Source organism: Nilaparvata lugens, chromosome 2, assembly GCF_014356525.2.
Source record: "Nilaparvata lugens isolate BPH chromosome 2, ASM1435652v1, whole genome shotgun sequence".
NCBI classification, from domain to species: Eukaryota; Metazoa; Arthropoda; class Insecta; order Hemiptera; family Delphacidae; genus Nilaparvata; species Nilaparvata lugens.
In genome coordinates, this window is record NC_052505.1 from 47,355,370 (window position 1) to 47,380,594 (window position 25,225).

The following is a 25,225-nucleotide window of genomic DNA, read 5'->3' on the forward strand; positions in this document are numbered from 1 at the left end:
AGTTTCTCAGGAAGGAGACTCATGCTAGTTGATAGAGCTGATAAATAACTATACAGGGTATGAATTTGAAAAAAAATTGGTCAATTAATTTTTAAGAAAATCATGAAAAACATTTTTTTTTAGTAATTATCCGTCATTTTTCTCAAGAATATTACGGAGCTCCTGCAATTTTCCCTGAATTGAGACTCATGTCAGTTGATAGGACTTATGAATAGCTATCCATGGTATAAATTTGAAGAAAATCGTGAAAAACATGGTTTTTTAGTCATTATCCGCCATTTTTCTCAAGGATATTACGGAGCTCCAGAAATTTTACCTGAAATGAGACTCATGTCAGTTGATAGGGCTTATAAATAGCTATCCATGGTATAAATTTGAAGAAAATCGTTCGAGCCGTTTTCAAGAAAAACGTGAAAAACATGGTTTTTTAGTAATTATCCGCCATTTTTTCCGCCATCTTGAATTGAATTTTATCGAATTTCTTATTGTCGGATCCTTATGGTATAAGGACCTCAAGTTTAAAATTTCAAGTCAATCGGTTAATTAGGAATGGAGTTATCGTGTTCACAGACATACACACACAGACCAACACCCAAAAATCATGTTTTTGGACACAGGGGACCTTGAAACGTATAGAAAACTTGAAATTGGGGTACCTTAATTTTTTATGGAAAGCAATACTTTCCTTACACACACACACTATGGTAGTGGGCAAGGAAAGTAAAAATAACGAGCGGTGTTCGATATTGGCTTGAGGTGCGTTCAGACTTTCGCTCTGCTCCGCAACCGAACGTCACTCCAGCAGGGCGATTGATGATCGACCGGGGAGCAACAGTGGTTCGACCGGGGAACGCGAGAAGATCTAACATCTTCCATTACGTTCATGATGGGTGCGTGAGCGGAGCGACTGTGGTTCGATGGAGGAACGAGGGCGGTACGAGGACGGTACGAGGGCGGAGCGTGCTCGGTGCGGGTTGGAAGAGTGTATATGTGTATGCAGCTTTATAAATAGCTATCCAGAGTATGAATTTTGAATAAGACTTTAGAGCCGTTTTCGAGAAAACCGTGAAAAACATGGGTTTTTAGTCATTTACCATCATTTTGTATTAAATTTAATTGAATTTTGTTATTGCCATATACTCATGGTTTAAGGACCTTGAGTTTAAAGAGCCAATTCGTTAATTAGGATTGGAGTTATCGTGTTGGGTACCTTCAATTTTTTTGTAAAGCATAATAGGCATGTGGCAATACTCTCCTTACCTATAGTGAATAGTGAGGTCTCCATTAGTCCAGTCACTAATATACATTGGTGCATGCAATTTATATTGTAATTCTGATTTTCTAATATATTATTTGGGTACATAAGAGAAGTCCATAACCAATTTCTTCATGCAAAATTTCCTTGTGCTAGATACAGAGTTGCCCAAAAACCTAGTATTTTCAGCTCATTTTCCAGTTTTCAGCTTTTTCTGCCAAATCTCGTAATCGGACAGAGAAATTTGCTTCCATCTTTTTTTAGATTTTAAAATTTGGAATAAAATGAGATCATTCGGAACTCTCTATCTCCAATGAGTACTGAGCTATAATTTTTCAAAAATGAGTGAAATTTGAATAAAAATCAATTCTGAAGAATTTTAGTTTTTGATCAACAATATCTTCCGATTGTTACCATTTAGATGTATAATTCAAAATCCTTCTGGGCGTATTATTATGCTCTACAATCTGAGATCAGGTAGAGCGTTCCATCTAATATAGATTTCCAGGTACATCTGACAACAATATATTGTGAAAAACACCTAATTTTCAGCTTCAACCATCATCACCAACTACATTGTCCTCACATTGATTTTTCGAACAATGACATAAGTTCATGAGATTATGTTCTATGAGAATCACCCGTTAGATGCACTTCATTTCAGTATTTCCTAGTGGAGAGGCGCGCTTAAGGATACCTCAAGGATCAAAATTTCAAACACATATAGCTTTTGACACAATGATCGGATTTCATTGTACTACACTTCATTCTTCTCGGCTCGTCAAGGCGGTCCAAAATCATACATCTTTTTTCGGTCGAAAAAAACTACTTAGTGTAGATACACACAGAAAAGCGTAGCGTAGAATGGCGTAGAGTAGCCGTAGCGTATAGTAGCGTATTCGTGTAGAAACACACAGACAGCGTAGCGTAGCATAGAGTAGCGTATGTTTTGAAACAAAGTCATGCATTGATCGGTGGTAGCGTATACACACTGGGTAGCGTATAGGAGCGCAGCGTAGAGTAGCGTTTACCTCAGGAACAAACTAGTTTGTTCTTCTCATTGATATAGAGAATAAGATTAAGAAGAGCGAAGTCCGCTATGATGCCACTGCGCTAGTGTAGCTACCAGAAATTTTGGGCGAGAAGTCGGGTATTTGTATTTGCTGTGTAGAAAAAGAGCCTTTTTCAAATGATAATATTTTTTATTGAAGCAATGAAAAATATTCAAAGTATGGTAGTTTCATGCAGTGCTTATGGATGTACGAATCTGCATGCACCAGATAAAAATATTTCTTTTCATACATAAGTATTTTTATATTTTCATCAGTCATGTTTCATGCAGGCTAAGCCTAGTGCCAAATGATCGTTTCAAGGAATATTGTGCTTAGATTGATTCATTATCATTTGCCAAGCAATAAAATATAAGTTTCGGTAATATTATAATAAATATTTTATTTCCATAGATCCAATATAGGTATCCATATTCCATTCCATTAATTTGTCTTATATTGTAATATTTTGTGAACTATGAAAATATTACTCTGTTGTATATCCATACTTTTTCACTATTAAAATTAAACTTGAATTTTAAAAACTTTTTAAGTGAAAATGCACTTACTTTATGTACAGTGACGATCGTTTCGACCTGTTGTTGGTCATCATCAGACTGTGGGAATTCACTCAGATGACAAGGCTATGTGTGGTAAGGGATGAAGGTGGTGGAATAGGTTGTGGTGGGGGTTGGGTTGGTGGATATTTAGTGCGGCGGTATTTTTGAACTTTGGACTATTTTGTCAAAGAGTGTGTGGGAAGAGAAATTTATTTGATCATTTAGGAGACTGTTGGGAAACTGTTTTGTGTGGTTGTAGATTTCGTATTGTTCTAATACATTGAGTTTTCTGCTTTTTTGAGAGATATGGAGGATTTCAAGATTGGTGGCGATGTCTGTGTATGTGTGGTTTGTGGATATAATATGGTCAGCAAAGTTTGAAACAAAACATTTAAAATATACAGGAAACCTACCACAACTGACACAGTAATTCACAATACCTCCAACCACCCAACCCAACATAAACATGCAGCTTTCCACCATATGATCAACAGACTATTGAATATCCCCATGACACAATTTGATTACAACCAAGAGCTCAACACGATCAAATTCATTGCCCAACAAAATGGATACTCATCCACTCTAGTTGACAACCTACTCCACAAAATAAGAACAAAATCATCAACCAAAAATAATATGGAAAATGACCAAAAATTTATCACACTCACATACTACAACAAAAAATCACAGAAGTAGCATCATCTTTTAAAAACTCAAATACAGAATTGCCTTTAAAACAACAAATTCACTGAGGAAACATTTTCAAATTATCAAACAAACAAACAGAGATTTGAGCAACCAGGCATCTACAAATTAAAATGTAATGATTGTAGTAAACTGTATATCAGACAGACTGGACGTGACTTTCAGACAAGATACAAAGAGCACATCAGAGCCATTAATAAACCACATAGCCACTCAAACTTTGCTGACCATATTATATCCACAAACCACACATACACAGACATCGCCACCAATCTTGAAATCCTCCATATCTCTCAAAAAAGCAGAAAAACTCAATGTATTAGAACAATACGAAATCTACAACCACACAAAACAGTTCCCAACAGTCTCCTAAATGATCAAATAAATTTCTCTTCCCACACACTCTTTGACAAAATAGTCCAAAGTTCAAAAATACCGCCGCACTAAATATCCACCAACCCAACCCCCACCACAACCTATTCCACCACCTTCATCCCTTACCACACATAGCCTTGTCATCTGAGTGAATTCCCACAGTCTGATGATGACCAACAACAGGTCGAAACGATCGTCACTGTACATAAAGTAAGTGCATTTTCACTTAAAAAGTTTTTAAAATTCAAGTTTAATGAAAATATTGTATGCTAAATTTGTATTATAGAAAATATTATTTGCTAAAATTGTCTATAAATTCTTCATCATTGCTTCATTTATTCTCTTATATTAAATATAGGAGTATAGAGTATAGTTAGGTACCTATACTTAAGTTGCAAAACGAATGAGAAACAGTTTCACGAAATATTGTGATAATGGTTAATTTATTATTATTTGCCATCTAATAGAATATACAGTAATATAAGCAATCTATAATTTTTGTTTTATTTTTCCCATTCTTATAATATGAAGTTAATTATTATCTTATATTAAATATAGGAGTATAGAGTATAGTTAGTACCTATAGTTACTTAAGTTGCAAAACGAATGGAAACAGTTTCACAAAATATTGTGATAACAGTTGATTTATTATTATTTGCCATCTAATAAAATATACGGTAATATATTAGCATTCTATGATAAATGTTTTATTTTCCATATCCTGAATACATGGTAATAGGAAAATATTGTAAGAATGAGATTCATTTGCTAATAGAATGGATCAAAATCTGTAGTGAGGTAGGTTCACTAAATTAGATGTTTGGTCGAGTTAAAAATAATGTTCAATGAACAAATCATTGTATCATATGGTAATGGAAATGAAGAAAAGTTGAAAAAAAATTATATTGAAATCCATCAAGTATGTCAAAAGATATAACGCAATGAAAGTCGATGTTTCCCTATATAAGTCTGTCTGGGCGCCTGACTTCTTGCCCGATATTCAATGGCGACGAGAAATGAAGGAGGCATCATGCTTCCAAACGCTTGAAGGTATAGCTTAGTCATCCAACTATATATATCAATGGTTTTTCTCGGAGCATATTCGAGCGTATAACCTCAAATATTACAATGATTGCAATAACTCTGACTGGTGGGAGCATTTAAACACTGTGTGGTAATCAAGTACATTGAAAATGAGTGAAGTATTTTATGAAATAAGAAATATTTTGGAAATAATATAATATGCTCATCCATTTTTTAATATATACTGATTAAAGACCTTATTTTATAATAAGGTAGAATTTTCAGATGGAAATAAATTGGAAGTTGCATTATTGTCCAAATTCTAATTAATTATAGATAATTATTATTCAACGAAAATTTCAATTAAATGCTGTAAATCACCCTTTTAAGACTTCTGTTTCTGCAAATATTGACAACAGGGTAAACAGCTAGATGGAAATTAGATGAATGCTAAATACATAAATTATTTGTTAGCCCGGGACAAGTATAATATTTTCACTTATTACTTATAAGTTAATGAGTTATAATAGTTATAATTATTGTAGTTATTATATTATGAATGATCACTCATCACTTGAGGTAGCACTAATATTATGAGGTATAATCTTCCTTTCAGTATAAGATAAACTTTCTCAGTATAGAATTTTTCTAACACACTATAGTCGAAGGAATGTAGACATACAGAGTTATTGGAAATCATGGAAAGAGCTTAGCATTTCTTTTACAAGGGTAATTTGAAATAAATGAGAACATTGGAAATCTGAATAAAATATCAAATTTTATCATTATTTAGAGAATTAACAAACACTAAATTTATAGTAACATCTACTTATATATTTAAAACTATTAAAAGTGAAGTCTGATCTGTAAAATTTCTAATGTAGCCTACCTACTCATTTATTTTATTTTTGTATAATTGATCTTCCTTCTATTTCTATTTTCCATCTATCCATGGATAAATTCATAGGTATTCATTATTGCTTGCAGACCCAGAGTATTGAACTCTCGGCAAGTATTATTCATTAGTCCTAATTCATGGATTAGTCCTGATAATAGATAGTATTATATTCCAAGTTTCAGTCAAAAATTATTGTTCAATAGTAATTAATTATTAGATAGCCTACTCAATAATATTTTCATCTTGTTGAACAGTGTGATCTTGTTATCTTCTTGCTTATAATTTGTAAATACTGTGAATTGGATTGAATCTAAATTTGAATTTTGCCGCCTCTACGCTACCCTGCGCTTTCTGTGTGTTTTCGAATACGCTACAAATACTCTACGCTACTGTACTCTACGCTTTGCTTTTCTGTGTGTTTCTACGTTATTTATTCGATAGTTTGAGAGCTAGCCACTAGGTGGCAGCAGCTTACGGACACGCTTGCAAGGTCTATAAAATACAGGTCATGACACAGATGACACTATTGTTGTGAGCAGCCATTTTATGGGGTCCTAGTTCACCTATTTTCAAATTTATCAGCAGTTATCATTACATATTGAACAACATGATGTGTTATTTTGTTTTATTGTTCAAGGAATATTGCTTGGCTTTAAATTGTAAAATAAATTCTTAGTTTTAGTTTGTTGCTCCGATATACGCTACTCTATGGTACGCTACGTTCCAATTAATACGCTGCCCAGTGTGTACAAGCACCAATCAATGCATGACTTTGTTTCAAAACATACGCTGCGCTACGCTACGCTGTCTGTGTGTTTCTACCTTAGACCAGTTATAGAATAGACACAGCCAATTGTATATTCATACTAAAAGTCGATGAAGCCAACATCTACTGCCAAATCCACCCATCTATACGCATCGTATAGAAATTTTAGAGAACTTTTTTGATTTTGTTGTGTAAGTGTTTGTGGTGTTTAACTTACATTGTTGTTGAACAATGCATTGTTGTTGAACATAGCTTGTTTTCCATAGCAGATTATTATTTATTTATGTAATTATTATTTATGAAAATGAATCTCCTGCGCAGCATATAATTGCACTGAAATTTTTAGGAAAAAAAGTGGAATATCTTTTCATGCATAAGTTGAAATTTATACACATAAATATTGTAAGTTGTAACTGTAATATTATCCTTGGTTATGATGTAAGTAAACTCACTGCAGCATGACATTAAATTAGTTTTGTAAGCTACCATACCTTATTATTTTCAAAACACATTATAACTTTCAAGCCGATATCACATAACACATAATAAATTAACAGATATCGTTTTTGCCCGTATATCGTTTTCGTAGCTTGAAATAACCTAAAAACACCATGAATCTGAAATAGACACAATCTGCAAGTTTTCAATACGATGCGTGACGTCACTGCTGTGACGTCAAGGTGGGTGGACTTGGCAGTAGATGTTGGCTTCAGATGCTAGACTTCTCAGCGTGTCTATTCAATAACTGGTCTAAGGTTTCTACACTAAGTTGGCACTTGGCATAGCAGCTTCTCTTTGTCTCAGAAACAGAGTAACCGCCAGCAACAATCACAGCTAAAACATAGTTATTCAAAAGTATTCTTTGAGTATCTAAAGTGAGGTCCACGTTATAATGTTAGTGTACGATTTGCAATGGTGTTGCTATCCTTGTCTATCGTTCAAAAAATGTGAAAGAGTTAGGGGTTAGGTTTTATTTAGGTTATATTTAATAATGTTCTATTAGGATAGGTAAGGTTTTTGCTTTAAAATTGCAATATGCTAGAAGGGGCTAGGGTCTACATAGAGTTATGTTTTTTGATGTTTCAAAGGTAAAAGGATAGGTTAGGGGGTTAGGATTTTGCTTTGAACCACATGTTTGTGAACATGTTCATGAAATGAACCACATGTTTGTGAACATATTCATGAAATGAACCACATATTTGTGAACATGTTCATGAAATGAACCACATGTTTGTGAACATGTTCATGAAATGAACCACATATTTGTGAACATGTTCATGAAATGAACCACATGTTTATGTTTTGTTCTAAAGATGACAAATAAATCTAAATTATTAAATGTGAAAGGGTTAGAGGTTAGGTTAAATTTAGGTTATATTTAATAATGATAGGATAATAAGGATAGGTTAGGTTTTTGCTTTGAAATTGCAATATGCTAGAAGGGGCTAGGGTGCAGTTAGAGCTATGTTTTTTGATGTTTCAAATGTGAAAGGATAGGTTAGGGGGTTAGGATTTTGCTTTGAAATCTAAATTATTAAATGTGAAGGGGTAAGGGGTTGGTGGTTAGGTTTTTTTGGATTATATTCAATAATGTTTCATAAGGTTAGGTTAGGTTTTTGCTTAAAAATTGCAATATGCTAGAAAGGGCTAGGGTCCAGGTAGAGTTATGCTTTTTGATTTTCAAAGGTGGAAAGATAGATTAGGATTTTGCTTTGAAATTTCAATATGCTGGAAGGGATTAGAGGTTTTTTTAAATAGTTATGTTTATTGATGTTTTAAATGTAAAAGGGGAGGTTGAGGGTTCGGTTTCTGTTTTGAAATGACAATATGCTGACTTCGTTAGGGTATAGTGTTTTTCAACATCAGTTAAATAACAACTGTTATATTTTATTAATTATATTTTTCAAAAGTACTCTTTCTTTTATTGAATAAAATGATAATATATTGATTATTATATTGAATTCAATTATAAATGATCATTGGATAATAATATCTTCATCAAATAGAATGACGATTGGCTCCAGTTACAGTGCTCGGTAACCATCATCACAAAGAACGTTACATTCAAAGAACTGACTGAATGGAACGGGAAAAACCCGTTGCTAACGCATGCGCGATACGGTGCTCTCTGAGACAGAGAGTGGTTTGTCTTGGCATAGCCTAAAACGGTGTACACACGTACGTTTGCCTTGGGTGAGCATACGTGTATGGCCTTGCATTCGCACGTCTGGACACTGTTCGCTGAGGCATGTGGGCGAACCAGAACCCTGTCGGTATTTTGGCGTGCTCAAAGGCGCCTCGGGCGAGCATTGAATGTACGTGTGGACGCGTTTTTGCCATACGGGTGTGGCAAAACGTAAACATTGAAGGCGTCATAACCTAATTCCAATGAATTAGGTTAATGAATGTCAAATCAAATTGTGATCCAATAACTAATTATTGTGAATTGTAGGATTTTTGTAATCTTTTAGTATGTGGATTGTCAAATATTTAAATAGAAACATGCATGGAGTATATAATTTGTATCATGATTAACAAATTTAGAACTGCATAATTCAAGTGAAAATAGCTTCTCTACAGGGTTCCTACAGAAAAGTATAGCTCACATACTGTGGCAATCAAATCATCTTGTGTTTGTTTTATGCTATCAATCAGAGTTGGTAATTAAAATTGTAATCTCCAATATGATATTATATGTTTTAGATAGCTAGGCTATCCATAGAGAGATTTATTCAAACTTTGAACTAGTATTCCTTGAAGCTAATCTTTTGGAGAATCTTGTTTTGTCATGTGTATGAGCAGAGTTAGTTTAAAATGGGCAGCAATTCAGTATTTGATTCAAATTATGGCTAATTTCGTTAAAGAAGACTGTCAATTTTATAGAACAGTGTTAAGTGCTTTGATTAGGTCATCAAAACTTCTGGAATTATTGTAGAAATTTTCCTTTTTGAGATTCAGAATAGATATTGGAGACCAACAAATGAATCTCTAATGCCAAGAATCTCAAAGTTGGGGCCAATCGTTCTTGTAAAGTTATTGCTTCCCTCATGATGGTATCATTTGTTTGGATAACTAGTTGAATCAGATTCAGTATATTAACAAAATAATGTTTTCACATACTAATAAAGTTTGAATTGACAATCTCATATCTTATGTCATGTAGCAATTTATTTTCTTAGTTCAACCTACAATCGTTCAACCCACCAACATCGTTTGTTGAGTTTTATTTTCGATTTTATTATACAAGTCATTGAAATAAATTATACAGCTGCATTTTGTAATAATTATCTTCAATGATTGGAATGACGCCATTGTTGTCATGATGTGGAAAATTTACATCTACCATGTCTTCGTGTCGTCTGCAAATCAGATAGCTTTTTGAATGCCGAGGCATACGTGGAACGCGTCCACAAGGACGTACAGTGAATGCCGAGGCATGTGTACATACGATTGTTCGCGCGAATCTGTACGGACGTGTGTACAAGGCTTAAACAACAGAACAGGTACAGAATCGAAACTGTCGATTGAACGCCTATCCAACCAATGCTCTCTACATGGCACAAAAATACTATAGTAATACTATATATACTATTTATAATATGGTGAGGTCCACGTTTTAATGGCAGTGAAGAAAGATAGGAGAAAAACGTTGCCAAGTACCACTGAGCAAAGACCTTTTTAAGGTATCTTTAAGGTCTTTGCCACTGAGTGTACACAGCTGTTACTCAATTACTCAGTATTGTAAGCAAATCATGAATGTTCTGTGAACATTGCAGTTATCAATCCTATTTAATTCTTTGTTATTATTCTTGTTTGATTATTGCTAAAGCTGTAGTTTCTGCATTTTGCAATTAGGCTATTTCAGTATAAACTACTGTTTTTAATATAACCTTATGGTTAATTTCAACTTACCTGTTTCTTTTTGTTGGTATCGAACCAATTCAAATTTTGAAGCCTTGCAATTCAACATATTTACATTTCAATTTTCCTAGGTGTCATTTGTTATCAAAAATAACAATTTTAGGTTTAAATTGAAAACTAGGCTACTTATTATGGACTCTGGTATTCTATAAACGTCTTGTTCAGTAACTATACTTCATTATTCCATTTTGGTAACCAGATAGATTATTTTCTATGTGCATTGCTGTTATATTCATAACTGTTTACTGTCACTCTTTAATAATTAATCTGTTTGGGATGTTTGCATAATGGCAACATCATTACCTGATTATCATTGGTTATAATTTACTATTTCAAATTATTACATTGCAATCAGTTCTTGCATTCAGATTACTGTTCTACTTGTTCTGTTTTTACTAGAATCATTAATGCTGTTTTCAAGTTTTTTCATGTTTTTCGATTTGTGATAAGTTTCAACTTCAATCTTTTTCTAAACTTAATCCTAATTTTGTTCATAACAAAGTTAAATTCTATTTCAATTTTATATTGTCAACCAGTCACCCTGAGGGGTCATTTCATGTATTCAAAATTACAGAATATTTTTCTATTTTAAATCATATTGTTGGCATCATATTTTTTTTATGTCAACTAGGATCAATTACATTTTTTCTTGCTCATGTGATTTAATAGTTTGTGATTCATAGTATTGATGTCAGTTATTTTACTGGTTTTACCTTTGGTATATTCTTTAATGTTGATTAAAGTTTGTATTTTACTAACCTACTTTTTCATTTGGCATTTCACCTTAGCCTACATTTTGTTGATTAGTTTTAATACTGAGTTGCCTAGAACTGTTTTGCATTCATTCCAGTGCACAGGTAATTGAATGCACAACGGTTCTTGCACTCATGTGGAATTTCAGTCAGGTGTCAAATCAGTCAGACACATTGTTTCTCTTTTTTTCAGAATTCGATTTATTCTCTCCTATTTATACAGTCCACTCTTTTCTAAGACTAAATTTCACATGTTGTTTGTTCCTCATGGGCCGGATGATTTGATCCTTGTCCAGTTGATTAAAATCTTGATTTTCAATTTATGCCAAATGATAAGGTATTTTTCAGGTATTTTCTGGATTTTTCTCATTGTACATTGTATAACAATGTCTTAGCTGTAAAATAATGTATTTCTTTTCCTGGTTTTAAGGAATTTGATTTCTCTTGGCATGCTGCGACGCATTATCATGACATATTCAACTTGTACTGCTTGCGAGGTGAACAGACACAAAACTGAGCAGATCCATGCAATACTGTATCTGAACCCAGTTCAAGCCAACCACTGCCTTTGCCATACTCAAATTGAAGGCATCCTTTACTTAGAGACAATCTCTAGTGTCAAGTGTTCACCAGCAGCATATGTATGTATTTAGTTTTTAAGATCTGACAACTCAATTCAAGCACATTGCTATCTTCAGGTATTCAAAATGCCATCAGATAACGAAGTGAGCCCTCATATTAACAAATGGGTTAATATTGGCAGGGAAATTATGAGGCTTTATGAAAAGCACTCTGAAACTGTAATTGAAACTGATGAGCAGTATCACAATATTCTAGTTGTAAGAAATAGGCTATCAGTGTTAGAGCAGGCCTATGATCAAGCTTATTTCTCACTTGATCCTGAATCAATTGATCAGGATGTTCATGATAACATAATGGATAAATTCACTAGGATAGTTGCAAGACTTATTTCTGTTTCTGAAGCATTTGAGTCACATCAGGAAAAAATGCAACATCAAACAATTGAATCTAATGATGAGTTACAAAACTGTAATGGAAATCAGATTGCATCTGATACATCTTATTCAAATCAACAATCAAGTGTAATGCAAAACAACTCTCAAGAAGCATTGCCCTCTTTAAGGGACACACCTCAAATTCAAGTATCACCCTCTTCAGGGAAAAGCTATCAACTGCAATCATCACCTCAAATGAGGCAAGAACCGGTGGCTCACTTGCAAAATTTCAAATTACCTGAAATTCCTCTCCCTACATTCAATGGGGATTTCGAGCATTGGCTAGAATTAAGGTCTTCATTTTCTAGTATTATTGCTGACAATGTATTTGTTACACCAAGTATCAAATTTCATTATTTGGAACAATCCCTCAGTGGTGAGGCACTCAATAGAATTCTAAACGTACCACATGGACATTTTGATATAGCATGGGATTTACTGAAGCAAATGTATGACAATCCACGTTTAATTGCACAAACTCATGTATCTGCCATATTAATGCCACCTTTGCTTGATTCAAATTCTGCACATTCTTGGCGGAACTTTATTGATAATGCAAAAACGAACATTCATGCCTTAGAATCCATTGATTTGAGAGTAGACATCAAAGACCTGCTATATATGCATCTTTTCACTTCATGTTTTGATGCTAGAACCCTGAGGGATTGGGAACCTTTGGACTTTTATGGAAGGGCAACACAAAGTAGCACAGGCTATTTCATCAGGTTCTAGTGGGCATAAGCAGGACATGCTTAAGCACACTAGCAATGCTAAATTGATGCAAACTGTCAAATCTGCTAGCTTGCAACAGAGTTCCAATCATAACAAATTCGAAGCTTATAGTCAATTTCAGAAAGTATAAACTTGTTTGTTTTGTAAGGATACAGGCCATAATGTGTTTGGCTGTTCTGCCAAACTTTGTGGTAAACGACATCATAGTCTTTTACATCATTCCTCATTCAACTTCAACAAGGAAAATAGTAAGAACGTCCTATCAAATAGCATTCAATCCTGTTCTATGCAGCCCAAATCTGAACTTGCTCATAGTTCAAAGGCTTCTATGGCCAATTCATCGGCATCTTTGAATTCCATTGGGGAATTCAATCATCATGCATCTGGGAAGCACTCTGTAGAGGTCTCCCAAGCAGGCAATGGTGTGAATCCTGCTGGCAGAGTACAGCATTCACAGTCACTATCAACACCTGTGGGTAATGTTTTTAATAATCATGTTTTAGTTAATTCTAGTTGTAAGATACCTGAGAACACTGTCTTGAAATCTGCTATTGCAATTATGCCTACAGCAGAAGTCATTGTCTTTGATGTAAATGATCAACCTGTTGTGTGTTGTGCCATATTGGACTCTGGTAGCGACTCATGTTTGATTTCTGAAAGTTTGTCTGCTCATTTAGCACTTCCATCATTAAGTAAGGAAACAGTAATTCATACTGTATCAGGTAGTCCTAGTGTGACTTCAGTTCTGAATTCTGTCACTGTCAGTTCTACAGACAAAAGTTGGTCAAGTACTGAGGAGTTTACTGTAGTGAATAAAATCACATTGAACATTCCACCCTTTGATTTAGATTATTCTAATTTCAATATTCCAGGAGGAATCAGATTGGCTGATCCTAATTTCTTCCGCTGTAAGGGAGTTGATCTTCTGTTGAGCGCATCTGTCTTTGCTGCGGTTATGACCAACAGACAAATTTTTGTAGGTCCTGGTCACCCCATTATCCAAAACACCTTGCTAGGTTGGGTTATTTTTTGGAGCATTAAAGTTATTTTGTCCAGTTATTAGTTCCAACAATGTCTACCCAAATTTCATCTCAAAGTGTGAGATCTCAAGTCAAATTGGAAAATTGAGGAATTGCCAGAAGTAGTTCGACCTACTACTGAAGGAGCTAGAGTTGAAAGGCATTATTCTGAAAATACTTGTCATATGGAAGATGGATGATTCATGGTATTGCTTCCACGTAAGGATAATTTTTCCACTTTGGGGCAATCCAAATTTCAGGCAAAAAAGCGTTTTTGTTTCTTGGAAAAACGTTTTGAAAAACAACCTAAATTGAAAACTCAATATGTTGAGTTTATGCGGGTATATCAAAATTTGAATCATATGACACTAGTTTCCCCACCTCAAGAAACTGAAAAGGTATACTATATACCTCATCATGCAGTTTTCAAGCCAGACTTGACTACAACTAAACTTAGGGTAGTGTTTGATGCTAGTGCTAAAACTAGTACTGGGATATCTCTTAATGAACTTTTGTTTAAGGGGCCCACTGTCCAACCTGAACTGATTGACATTGTATTGCGTTTTCATTTGCATGCGGTAGCATTCACAGCTGATATAGCCAAAATGTACGGTCAAGTCTTACTTCATCCTTCTGATTGGAATTTTCATAGCATATTCTGGCATGAAGACCCTTCACTGCCACTTCAGCAATTCTCATTGAATACAATTACTTATGGTATGTCGCCAGCCGCTTTCCTTGCTACATGCACCTTAAATAGACTTGCTGAATTGGAATCACATCCTGATGCACCTGCATATCAATACATAGGGACTTTTACATTGATGATTGCATTTCTGGTGCACCTATTGTGGAGCAAGCTATTTCATTGGCACAGCAATTGATTAACACACTGCAGAAAGAAGGTTTTGAGCTTAGAAAGTTCATGTCTTGTTCTGAGGAGCTGATAAGATCAATTCCATCTCATCTAGTAGAAACTGCTGTCATTAAACCTGTATCAGAAGCGGATGACCATGACAATAAAGCCCTGGGCTTGGTATGGAACTCTAATTCTGATGCACTCTCTGTAGATTCTAACATAGCCTTTGACTTGAAAAAATCATTTACTAAAAGGGAATTACTGTCAGCTATTGCCAGTATTTATGATCCATTGGGACTAGTCAGCCCAGTTGTTATAATGTCAAAAATCATATTGCAAAAGTTGTGGTTAAAAAAACTCGATTGGGATGATAAACTTCCTCCAGAAATTCTGATTGAATGGTTGGCTGTCTTTCAGCAATTACCGGAAATATCTAAGATATCTTATTCCTTGGTGTGTTTTGGCCACTCAGCCTGACACAACCATTGAGCTACATGGTTTTGCAGATTCTAGTTCCATAGCATATGGTGCATGCATATATGTGTGTTCTGTTTCAAGTAGTGTTCAATCATGTAATTGAAGCTTTTGATTTACTCAATATTGCTTTATGTAATGTATGTCTTTGGTCTGATTCTACCACTGTATGTAGTTGGATTCGCTCTATACCTGACAGGAAGGATGTGTTTGTAGGCAATCGTGTGGCAGAGATCCAGGAGATCACTGCTAAATTCAAATGGGGTCATGTCAGGAGTGCATGTAATCCATCAGACATCATTACATGAGGATCTACTCCTACTGATCTTGCTAAAAATGAGTTGTGGTGGCATGGTCCTGCTTGGCTGCATGAAAGAAAAGATATTGGAAAGTCTTTCTCATCTCAGTTTGTGGTCAATACTTTTCTAGTATTGTATTAGTTAGTAATGTCAAAAATTCTGTATTTTCAATTTTGTTCACTCGTATTTCTAGCTCTATCAAAATTATTGGTGTTCTTGCTTTTTGTTTGTGTTTCATTCACAATGTTAAGGGGACTAGGAAGCGTCATGTAGGCAAATTGTCAGTTACAGAAATTCAAGACGCTGAATTCCATATTCTTAAAAGTGTTCAGGAAGAATTTTTCGGATCAGAGTTGCAGTGTCTACGTGCCAAAGAGGAGCTGGATGTGCGGAGTAAGATCCATTCTCCCTCACCATTTATTCATCAAGATGGCCTGCTTAGAGTAGGAGGCAGATTAATGCATGCTGATGTACCATTTGATGTTCAGCATCAAATTTTATTACCTGGTAAGCACAAATTCACAAAAGCTTCAATCCTAAGCACCCATCAATGTTTGTGCCATGCTGGAGTCCAGGCCACCATGGTTTCTCTTCGCCAGCATTTTGAATTCTGTCTACCAGGAGTGTAGTCAAAAGCATCTTGTGCACTTGTATAAAATGTTTTCATTTTTCACAAAATAAAGCTGTTCAGCTTATGGGGGGATTGCCAGCTGTTCATGTGAATATTAGTGCACCCTTCTCAAATGTAGGCATTGATTATATGGGACCTTTCAACTCAAAGCTTGGCGGTCCTAAGTCTAGGTCTTTCAGCAAAGCTTATATTGCATTATTTGTCTGTATGGCAACTTGCGCTGTGCATTTGGAGGTTGTTACTGAGTTGTCAACTAAAGCTTTTCTTGCTGCATTAACTAGGTTCACGTCAATTTGTGGCACGCCCAACACCATTTATCCTGACAATGGAACTGCCTTCGCTGGAGCTAGCAGTGAACTTCAAGAGCTCTACAATTTTTTGGATGATCCACGGAATCAACATTTGTTACAGAAGTCAGCAGCTTCTTGGAGAATTCATTGGAACTTCATTCCACCTCACGCACCTCACTTTGGTGGTCTTTGGGAGTGTTGAATCAAAAATTTCAAAAGCATTTTCAAGATCGTTACTTTGAAGCAAGTTCTCAACTTTGAAGAATCACATACTCTTAGTGCTCAAATTGGAGCTATCCTCAATTCTAGACCCATTATCCCATTATCTGAAGACCCTCATGACCTAGCATATTTGTCACCGGGACATTTCTTGATTGGTAGGCCTATAAATGCACTTCCCGTGAAGTCACAACCAAAAAAGCATGTGAATCACCTTGCATGCTGGCAAATGATAACGGATTTGAATAGGCAGTTGTGGGAGAGATGGTCACAAGAATATCTAGTCACTTTGCAGCAAAAACACAAGTGGACGTCTTCAAATGACAACATTGCTGTTGGAATTTTGGTATTGTTGAATGATCCTGGTGCTCTACCTGCTGCTTGGAAGTTAGGGCACATCACTGAGGTTTTTCCTGGTGTGGATGGGAAGGTACATGTTGTGATGGTGCTTACTGAGTCTGGAATTTTCAAGCGTGCAATTTCCAGTATAGCACCTCTACCTATCATTGAAGATCAAGAAGACGGTAAATAAGTTTTAACATATTCTTCTTTCTTTCTTGGGCTATTCTTTGAATTTCCCAATGGAGCCCACTTTATGTTAAAACTATTCTCCATCTTCAAAAAATCTCTTTTATGATTTTTGATTTTTGAATTGTCATGTTTCTCTGCACAGTAGTCATTAGTTTGTATCTTTGCCACTGGAGTGCTAGTCGTCCACTGTCGACCTGATACTGGGCATTTCTCTGCATATAATACTTATCTTCACTTAGTTTTTGGGTATGTTCTGAAGCCTTTGTCATTTTATTATTGTATTTGTCAATTTGTTGTTCAGCTTCCTGATATTTTTGCATCTTTTTAAACATCAATTTTATTGGTGACCTCTTGATCAAGGTAGCACTTGCATGCTACCCACTTCCTTCTTGTTGTTCATAGTTTTCATGTCTGGCATCAACTTTGTGTGTGTCTCCAATTATTCTGCTTCATTCGTGAAAATAGTTTTTGCCTCGCCCTGTTTGCTTGTTTTATTTGTTGGAGACATTTCATCGGTTCTTTGGAGCCATCAACCTTAAAATTCGGACAATTAGTTCATTTGTTATTTCAATTCTAACTTTTCAATGTGTTCGTGAACTCTTGTGTGTGTATCTATACACCTTCTTGTACAATTTGTAAGTTACATTTGAACTCTCATCTCTTGTGAAAATTTCACCTCGCCCTGTTTGGTTATTTCAATTGTTGGATAATCTTGACTGGTTCTGTGGAACTATTATTAGTATTTCAAGATTTGAACACTTGTTTCAGTTTACATATTTTCATTTCCACTACAGCATTCTCAAAATGGCCACTTGTGTGCGTCACCAAGTCTTTCTACAAGTTTAAATTTGTTTTACATAGTGCAGACTCTTGTTTTACATCAAGTGCTAACTTTGTTAGTAATTCTTCATTTGCAACTTTGGGACTGAAAGTTTCTACCCATCATTCATTCTATTGATAATTATTGTGATATATTGCCAATCTCACTGATTAGTGTAACTCTCAATTGTGAATTGCATTTTACAAGTATTGCAACTGATAATTTCAAGACTTGGGAAATATTTCCTCTGAAACATTGATTGAAAACTCTTCCTCTTCAACTGGCTGCTGTGCTGTTTCATTGGCATTTCAAACAAGTTGGAATCTTGTTTCTCTCCTGATGTCTCCATTTGAGCTATCGGAAGCTCACACTGTCTTTGAAGGCCCTAGACCAAACCGGGACCTTGACTCTTGCATTATGTTCTGCAGGTAAGTATTTTGTATCACCTACTTTGTATTTTAATACTGCCCTAATCTATTGTTTCCATCTTTCAGGTTAGGAATTTATTTATTTTGTTGTCAACTTTACTCTATTTTGAGTTATATTTGCTTAGCCAAATTGCTCTTGAGAATTGTTTGTCAGTTTTGTAAGCAATTCATGAATGTTCTGTGAACATTGCAGTTATCAATCCTATTCAATCCTTTGTTATTATTCTTGTTTGATTATTGCTAAAGCTGTAGTTTCTGCATTTTGCAATTAGGCTATTTCAGTATAGGCTACTGTTTTTCATATAACCTTATGATTAATTTCAACTTACCTGTTTCTTTTTGTTGGTATCAAACCAATCAAATTTTGAAGCCTTGCAATTCAACATATTTACATTTCAATTTTCCTAGGTGTCGTTTGTTATTAAAAATGACAATTGTAGGTTCAAATTGAACAGTACTTATTATAGACTCTGGTAAACCATAAACGTTTTGTTCAGTAACTATATTTCATTATTCCATTTTGGTAACCAGATAGATTATTTTCTATGTGCATTGCTGTTATATTCATAAATGTTTCTCTTTTTCAGAATTTGATTTATTCTATCCTATTTATACAGTCCACTCTTTTCTAAGACTAAATTTCATAATTTCCTTGATAAAATAATCAATTTAATGTCAAATTAATCAAGAATATATATTTTCTTCATAATTTGATACAGAAATTTGCTTCCATAACTGAGATCAGATTTTATTTTTATACAAACCTGAAATGGCAGCTAATTATGGAGCTGTGATACACTAATCTGAATTTCAAAACAACTGAAATTGAGTTATTTGGTATAGGTATTCCATTCCAATTTCTTTAAAAAATAATAGAAAAATAGAAATTTTATTAAAAATAAATAATTTCAATGGAAATAATTCTGGAATAACCTTTCAATATTATTAATACAGGTACAAGTAGGTCTAACCTATACATGTAGGCTAACTGAAACTGAAGCATGGATGAAGTCTAGGATGTTTAGTTATTAAATGAAATGTCATTTCAGGTATTTTAATTTGTGTTTCTCATACGGTTGTAATAGATTAAATTTGGATAAGCAAGCAAAATCGCTGATGAAAGGATTTTATAGGTCTCAAGCAAACAGCTGCTCTATTATCGCCTGGTGCGATAGCAACAAGTGAAAGATTAGATAATAACAGGTATCATGGCTACTTTTAGAACAGCCAAATAGAAAAGAATTTTCATTTGCTATTTATTATATTATATAAAATATTGGAATTTGAGGTTAGGCTATAATACTTACTGGTCGGCAACCTAATAATCGATCAAGCTGTGTAATTTGAAATCTAGCCAAACACCTTTGGCAAAACTCTGTTGTAAATGAATAGCATTCAACTAGAGGATTTGGTAACCACATGGCAACTTGTTGTAAATGGAAAAACAACTTAAAAAGTTTAAAAAACTTTATTATTTATAATGAGCATGTACAAAACACGTAGAATAAATAAAAATATTGAAGAAGTATGTATATTCAGTAGGCACATGGATACATTTATGAATTTTGGATGAACCAATCAAATTACAGTAGTTGATGGGCAGCAATAACAAGGTGATTCAAATTTAACCATAGATATTTATATTAATGATAATATTTCATGAGTTATCACTACTCAGTTTATGTATCGGATGTAATCTGAGTAATTATAAAATGTAATACCTAAGATATTGGTAATAACTTAGCGGATTGACATGAACTATTTGATCTTTTTAATGGCATAGTAACTGAATATTTAAATATATGCAAATTTGGAAGTCGGAAGTATGATTGTAGAAAATAGGGGTGGATCAGAGCCCACTTGCTTGCCAGACACCACCTTGGAATGCCACCAAATTTTTATAGAGCACAAGTCCCTTTTGTTAAATTGTACGTTTGAGAGATTTAAAGTCTAAATTCATTAATTAATGTTCTATAAGACTTAGTGATGCTGTATTAAAGCTTAAGTCATTCAGATATTTATTTATTCCCTTGGAGAAGACGACTTCAACCACCAGAAAATCCAGGATGACAGGAAATTCGGATTGCCACCATCATCTTGAGAATTTCAGCACGTGAGTGGAAATTATCAAAATATATGAATCTAGAGATTTATTATTTATCAATTGATTATTTTTATTATTTTGGAAAGAAGATATATTTGAGATTCTTGTCAACATCTGAGCTGTGTAAAATAAATGCATATGATTAATGATTTAAAAAGCACATGGTAACGTTTTGTGCTAGAAAACTAGAGAGCTAATCTGTGATACTTTCTTTTTGATATATTTTGTTCTTATATTTACTATTTTTGCTTGTTGCTCTACATATGCCCCTCCTGGGGAGTACAACACCTTGTCGTTGGTGGAGGGGTTTGCGTGCTCCAACGACCCTGAGAGCTATGCCGGCGGTTGATTGTGGAAGAAGGGATACCCATGCCGGACAGGTCGAAGGATAGGAGCCAGACGAAGAAGTACTCCAAAGAAGACGTCGTTGGGCTAATCCCCCACACGTCCGATTACACTGGATTCAAAGTACATTAAATAGCCTTGGACGGGACCGGAGTTTTAGGAAGGATAGGAAATGCAAATATATACGATTTGGAACATGGAATATTCAAACGCTTACAGGAAAAGAGGTTGAGTTGGTAGAGGAGATGAAGAAGTATAAGATAAAGGCACTTGGCTTGAGTGACACAAGAAGGAAGGGAGTGGGACAGAAGGACTTGGATGGAGGGTATGTTATGCGATACTCGGGAATACCAGAGGGAAGAAGAGCTAGTGGTGGAGTGGCTATAGTCATGGATGGAGACACCAACACAAGAGTTAAAAGCTGGGAGGCTGTAAGTCCTAGAATTATCAGAGTGGATCTTGACCTAGAAGAGAAAATAAGCATCATTCAAGTGTATGGCCCAATGGAAGATGCTAGTGTGGCTGAAAAGGATGAGTTTTGGCTACAAGTAGATAGAGTGACCATAGAGGCTGAAGAAACAAGAAAACTTGTGGTGATGGGAGATTTCAATGGGAGAGTTGGATCTGATCAACAGGACGGGCACGGAAGTATGGGAAAATATGGATGTGAAACAATAAGAAATAACAATGGACAAAGACTAATTGAATACTCAGCACAGCACAATCTTCTCATTGGAAACACTTGGTTCTTACACAAAAGAATTCATAAGATCACATTTGTGGGAGAAGGTAGGGAAGCTGAGAGTATGATTGACTATATTCTGTACCAGGGTGACCTCAGGTATGCTTTCAAAGATGTCAAAGTCATTAGAGGAGCTGAACTAGACACTGACCATAGGTTACTAGTGGCAGATACTGGATTTGCAGAGAGGAAGGTCGAGCAACAGCAAACATACACAAGAATAAAGCATGAAGAACTAAGGTGTATTGAGAACAGAGAAAGATACAAAACAGAGTTGTCAGACAAGATTGCAAATATGCAGAACAACTGTAATAATGTAGATAGTTTCTGGAATGAGCTGAAAGATGCTAATTACAGGTGCTGCAAAGGGAGTGTGTGGCGAAAAAAGGCTGGGAAGGTTTAAGAGAAGGACAAGATGGTGGACAGAGGAGGTTCAGATGAAAGTGAAAGAGAAAAAGAAAGCATACAGAAAGTACATGATGACTAAGAGGCAGGAGGAGTACAGAATGTATGTTGAGAAAAGGAATGAGGCAAAGAGAACTATAAGGTTGGCAAAAACTAATTCATGGGAAGAATTTGGTCAAGATCTGCAACACCAACATGGACATGATAATGGTCGTTCATTTTGGAAAATTGTCAAGTGTTTAAAAGGAAAATATGGAAAGCAGATCAGAACAATAGCTGATGAAGAAAGAAGGTTGGTGTCACAGACAGAAGAGGTACTTGATAGATGGAGAAGATTCTATGAGGATAAGTTTCACAGGGATGATGATCAGAATGAGGATAATGAATATGAGCTCGAACAAATGATGGATGAGATAGATGGAATAACAAGTGGAATCGTTAGAGAAGAGGTAGAAGAATCCATTAAGAGGTTGAAGGTCAGCAAGGCAGCAGGAGAGGATGGTATTGTGCCAGAATTTATCAAATGGGGAGGAGATATATTGATTGATAGATTGTTGGATTTAATCAATGAAGCATGGCAGCAGGAAAGAGTCCCTGTGCAGTGGAGGAAGAATATTATAATCCCAATTCATAAGAAGGGTCTTACCACTGAGTGTGATAACTATAGAGCTGTAAGCTTATCTCAGGTGGCCATGAAAGTGTACACTGGTATACTTGAGAGGAGGCTGTGGAAAGTGGTGGAAGATGATATAGAAGAAGAACAAGCAGCGTTTAGACTGGGCAGGCAGACCCAGGAGCATATCTCTTCCCTTAGAAGTGTGTGTGCCAAATTTCTTGAGAAGGGAAGGAATGTATGTAAGAAGCTGGTTGCTCTACATTCACGCTTCTTCTTTCTAATCATATGAACCATATGACTTGTTAATAATTTACTAATGTTGTTTATCAAACTAACAGCAGAGCTGATGAGAGAATCATTGAATGTTCATATTTGTACAGTTTAAGATTTATTGAGATTTATATTATAATTGACATTAAAATCGATTTTCTAAATTAAATGAAAATCTTTCGTCAATTATTCATTTTAAGTAATATGTGCGAAGTAAGATCATTATAAATCGATTTTTTTGTTCAACATGCCGAAAAAAGGTAAGAGTGAATTTTCAATTGATATTTTTTTTTTTTTTTTCTTTTAATCACTTACTATTGCTATCTAGTCTTGAGACTAATGAGCAAATTTATCAACCTAATTACTAATTGTATATAATATGGACTACAGTGAAACTCTCTTTAGAATTTCCTACTGCTACCTACTAATAATTATTATGTACATCTATTAACTGTACTACTTAAGCTAGATTTCACTCAATCACTGCTCTGCTTTTTCACTAGACACCACTTTCACTGCACACCAATTCAAATGGTTTCCTTCTTTTCAGTCTCCGCACCAACCCTCCGTTGTCTAGCAGCTGGATTGCTTCGACGTTCGTGTGTTGGTGGAGCCGTTCTTCATGACTTTCTGCATACCTTTGAATCTCACAGGATACCATGTTGAGCATCAACGATGTTTCGGAGCACCTTGTTCTGGAATCTTTGTATGATGGTGACGTTGCTCTGTTTGGTGCAGCCCCATAGTTGTATTCCATAGGTCCAAGCAGGTTTGAAGATCTGCTTGTAGAGGAGCAATTTGTTTGGTATTGAAAGTGATGAGTTTCTTCCAATAAGCCAGTAGAATTTCTTGTATTTTATGTTCAGTTCTTCTTTTTTCTTTTTGACATGCTCTTTCCAGCGAAGCTTAGCATCAAGAGTCATACCTAGGTATTTAGCTTGATTTTCATGTGGTATATTAATTCCATTGATGTTGATTGGAAGGTACACAGCTCTCTTGTTGGTGAAGTTAACATGAATCGACTTTTCCTCATTGAGCTTCATTCTCCACTTTTTGGTCCAGTCTTGTATCTTGTTGACAGATCTACAATTGATATTGATAGGAAATTTGTTTTGGAAAAATTCTCGGGGAAAATTGGACAAAATGCAAAATTCTGGCTGGAAGATTTCGAGAAAGAATGTATCCATTACAATATCCACAACAATGAAGAAAAAATAACATGTTTAAGACTATTTTTAGAAGGGAGTTCTGAAGATTGGTATACTTCCAACAAATATAAATTAGGATTGAAAAATTGGAATTTGTGGTCAAAAACATTTCTCCAAACTTTTTCTAATAAAGGCTGGTCAAATGTGAGATATGCATATTCATTCAAATACATTGAAAATTTTGGATTTATGCTTTGAAGAAGGAACGATTATTGCTTGAATGTGAGAGAACTATGACAGATGAATCTAGAATCTCACATATTGTTGTGGGACTACCAGTTCATATTCAGGATAGATTAGATAAGGAAAATATCGAGACCACAGAAGATCTGATGAATGAGATTCAAAAATATGATTCATTCACAAACTCAAACGGACATAGTCATATAAATAGCCAGAAAAAAGACTCAACCAAGATGGAAGAGATAAGAAGAAAGAAGACTCCTTGTTCTGTATGTACAGCCTTGGGAAAACCAAATCGCTTTCATCCTGCAGAGATCTGTAGGAATAAAAATAAAACAGTGAATTTCACAACCTGTGAGGAAAATACACTCGATGTTGATAACTCAAAAAACTGAATAAGCCGGCGTGTAAGTTCATTCCATTGATTACAGTTAATGTACTAGTTGATAAAAAGAAGATTGTAAAAGGGGTTTATGACAGTGGCTCAAATATCACTCTAATAAATCAGAAAATTGTTGATGAGCTGAAGACAAAACTTATGAACGACCATAACCTTTTTCGAACTATTAGTGGTGTGAATTTTACAAATCGCCGGGCCAAAATTCCAATGAAAATCAATAAAATCGAAGAAATATTAGATGTATATGTTGTGAAGAACAATAATTTCTCTTATGACTTACTTCTTGGATTGGATGCAATAAAAAAGTTCAAATTGATACAGAATGAA

At 35.0% G+C, this 25,225-nt stretch overlaps 1 protein-coding gene across 1 annotated transcript; it reads left to right on the forward strand.

Annotated features, from left to right (window-relative positions):
* The first annotated feature begins 21,319 nt into the window (after window positions 1-21,319).
* Window positions 21,320-22,219, forward strand: LOC120349630 (craniofacial development protein 2-like). The gene has a single exon (XM_039420102.1). It carries the CDS (start codon window positions 21,320-21,322, stop codon window positions 22,217-22,219), a length of 900 nt encoding a protein of 299 aa, XP_039276036.1.
* The last annotated feature ends 3,006 nt before the right edge of the window (window positions 22,220-25,225 follow it).

What these genes read in the sequence shown, in the direction of transcription:
- LOC120349630 (XM_039420102.1), top strand. Translation starts at nt 21,320, where the DNA reads ATGAAGAAGTATAAGATAAAGGCACTTGGCTTGAGTGACACAAGAAGG.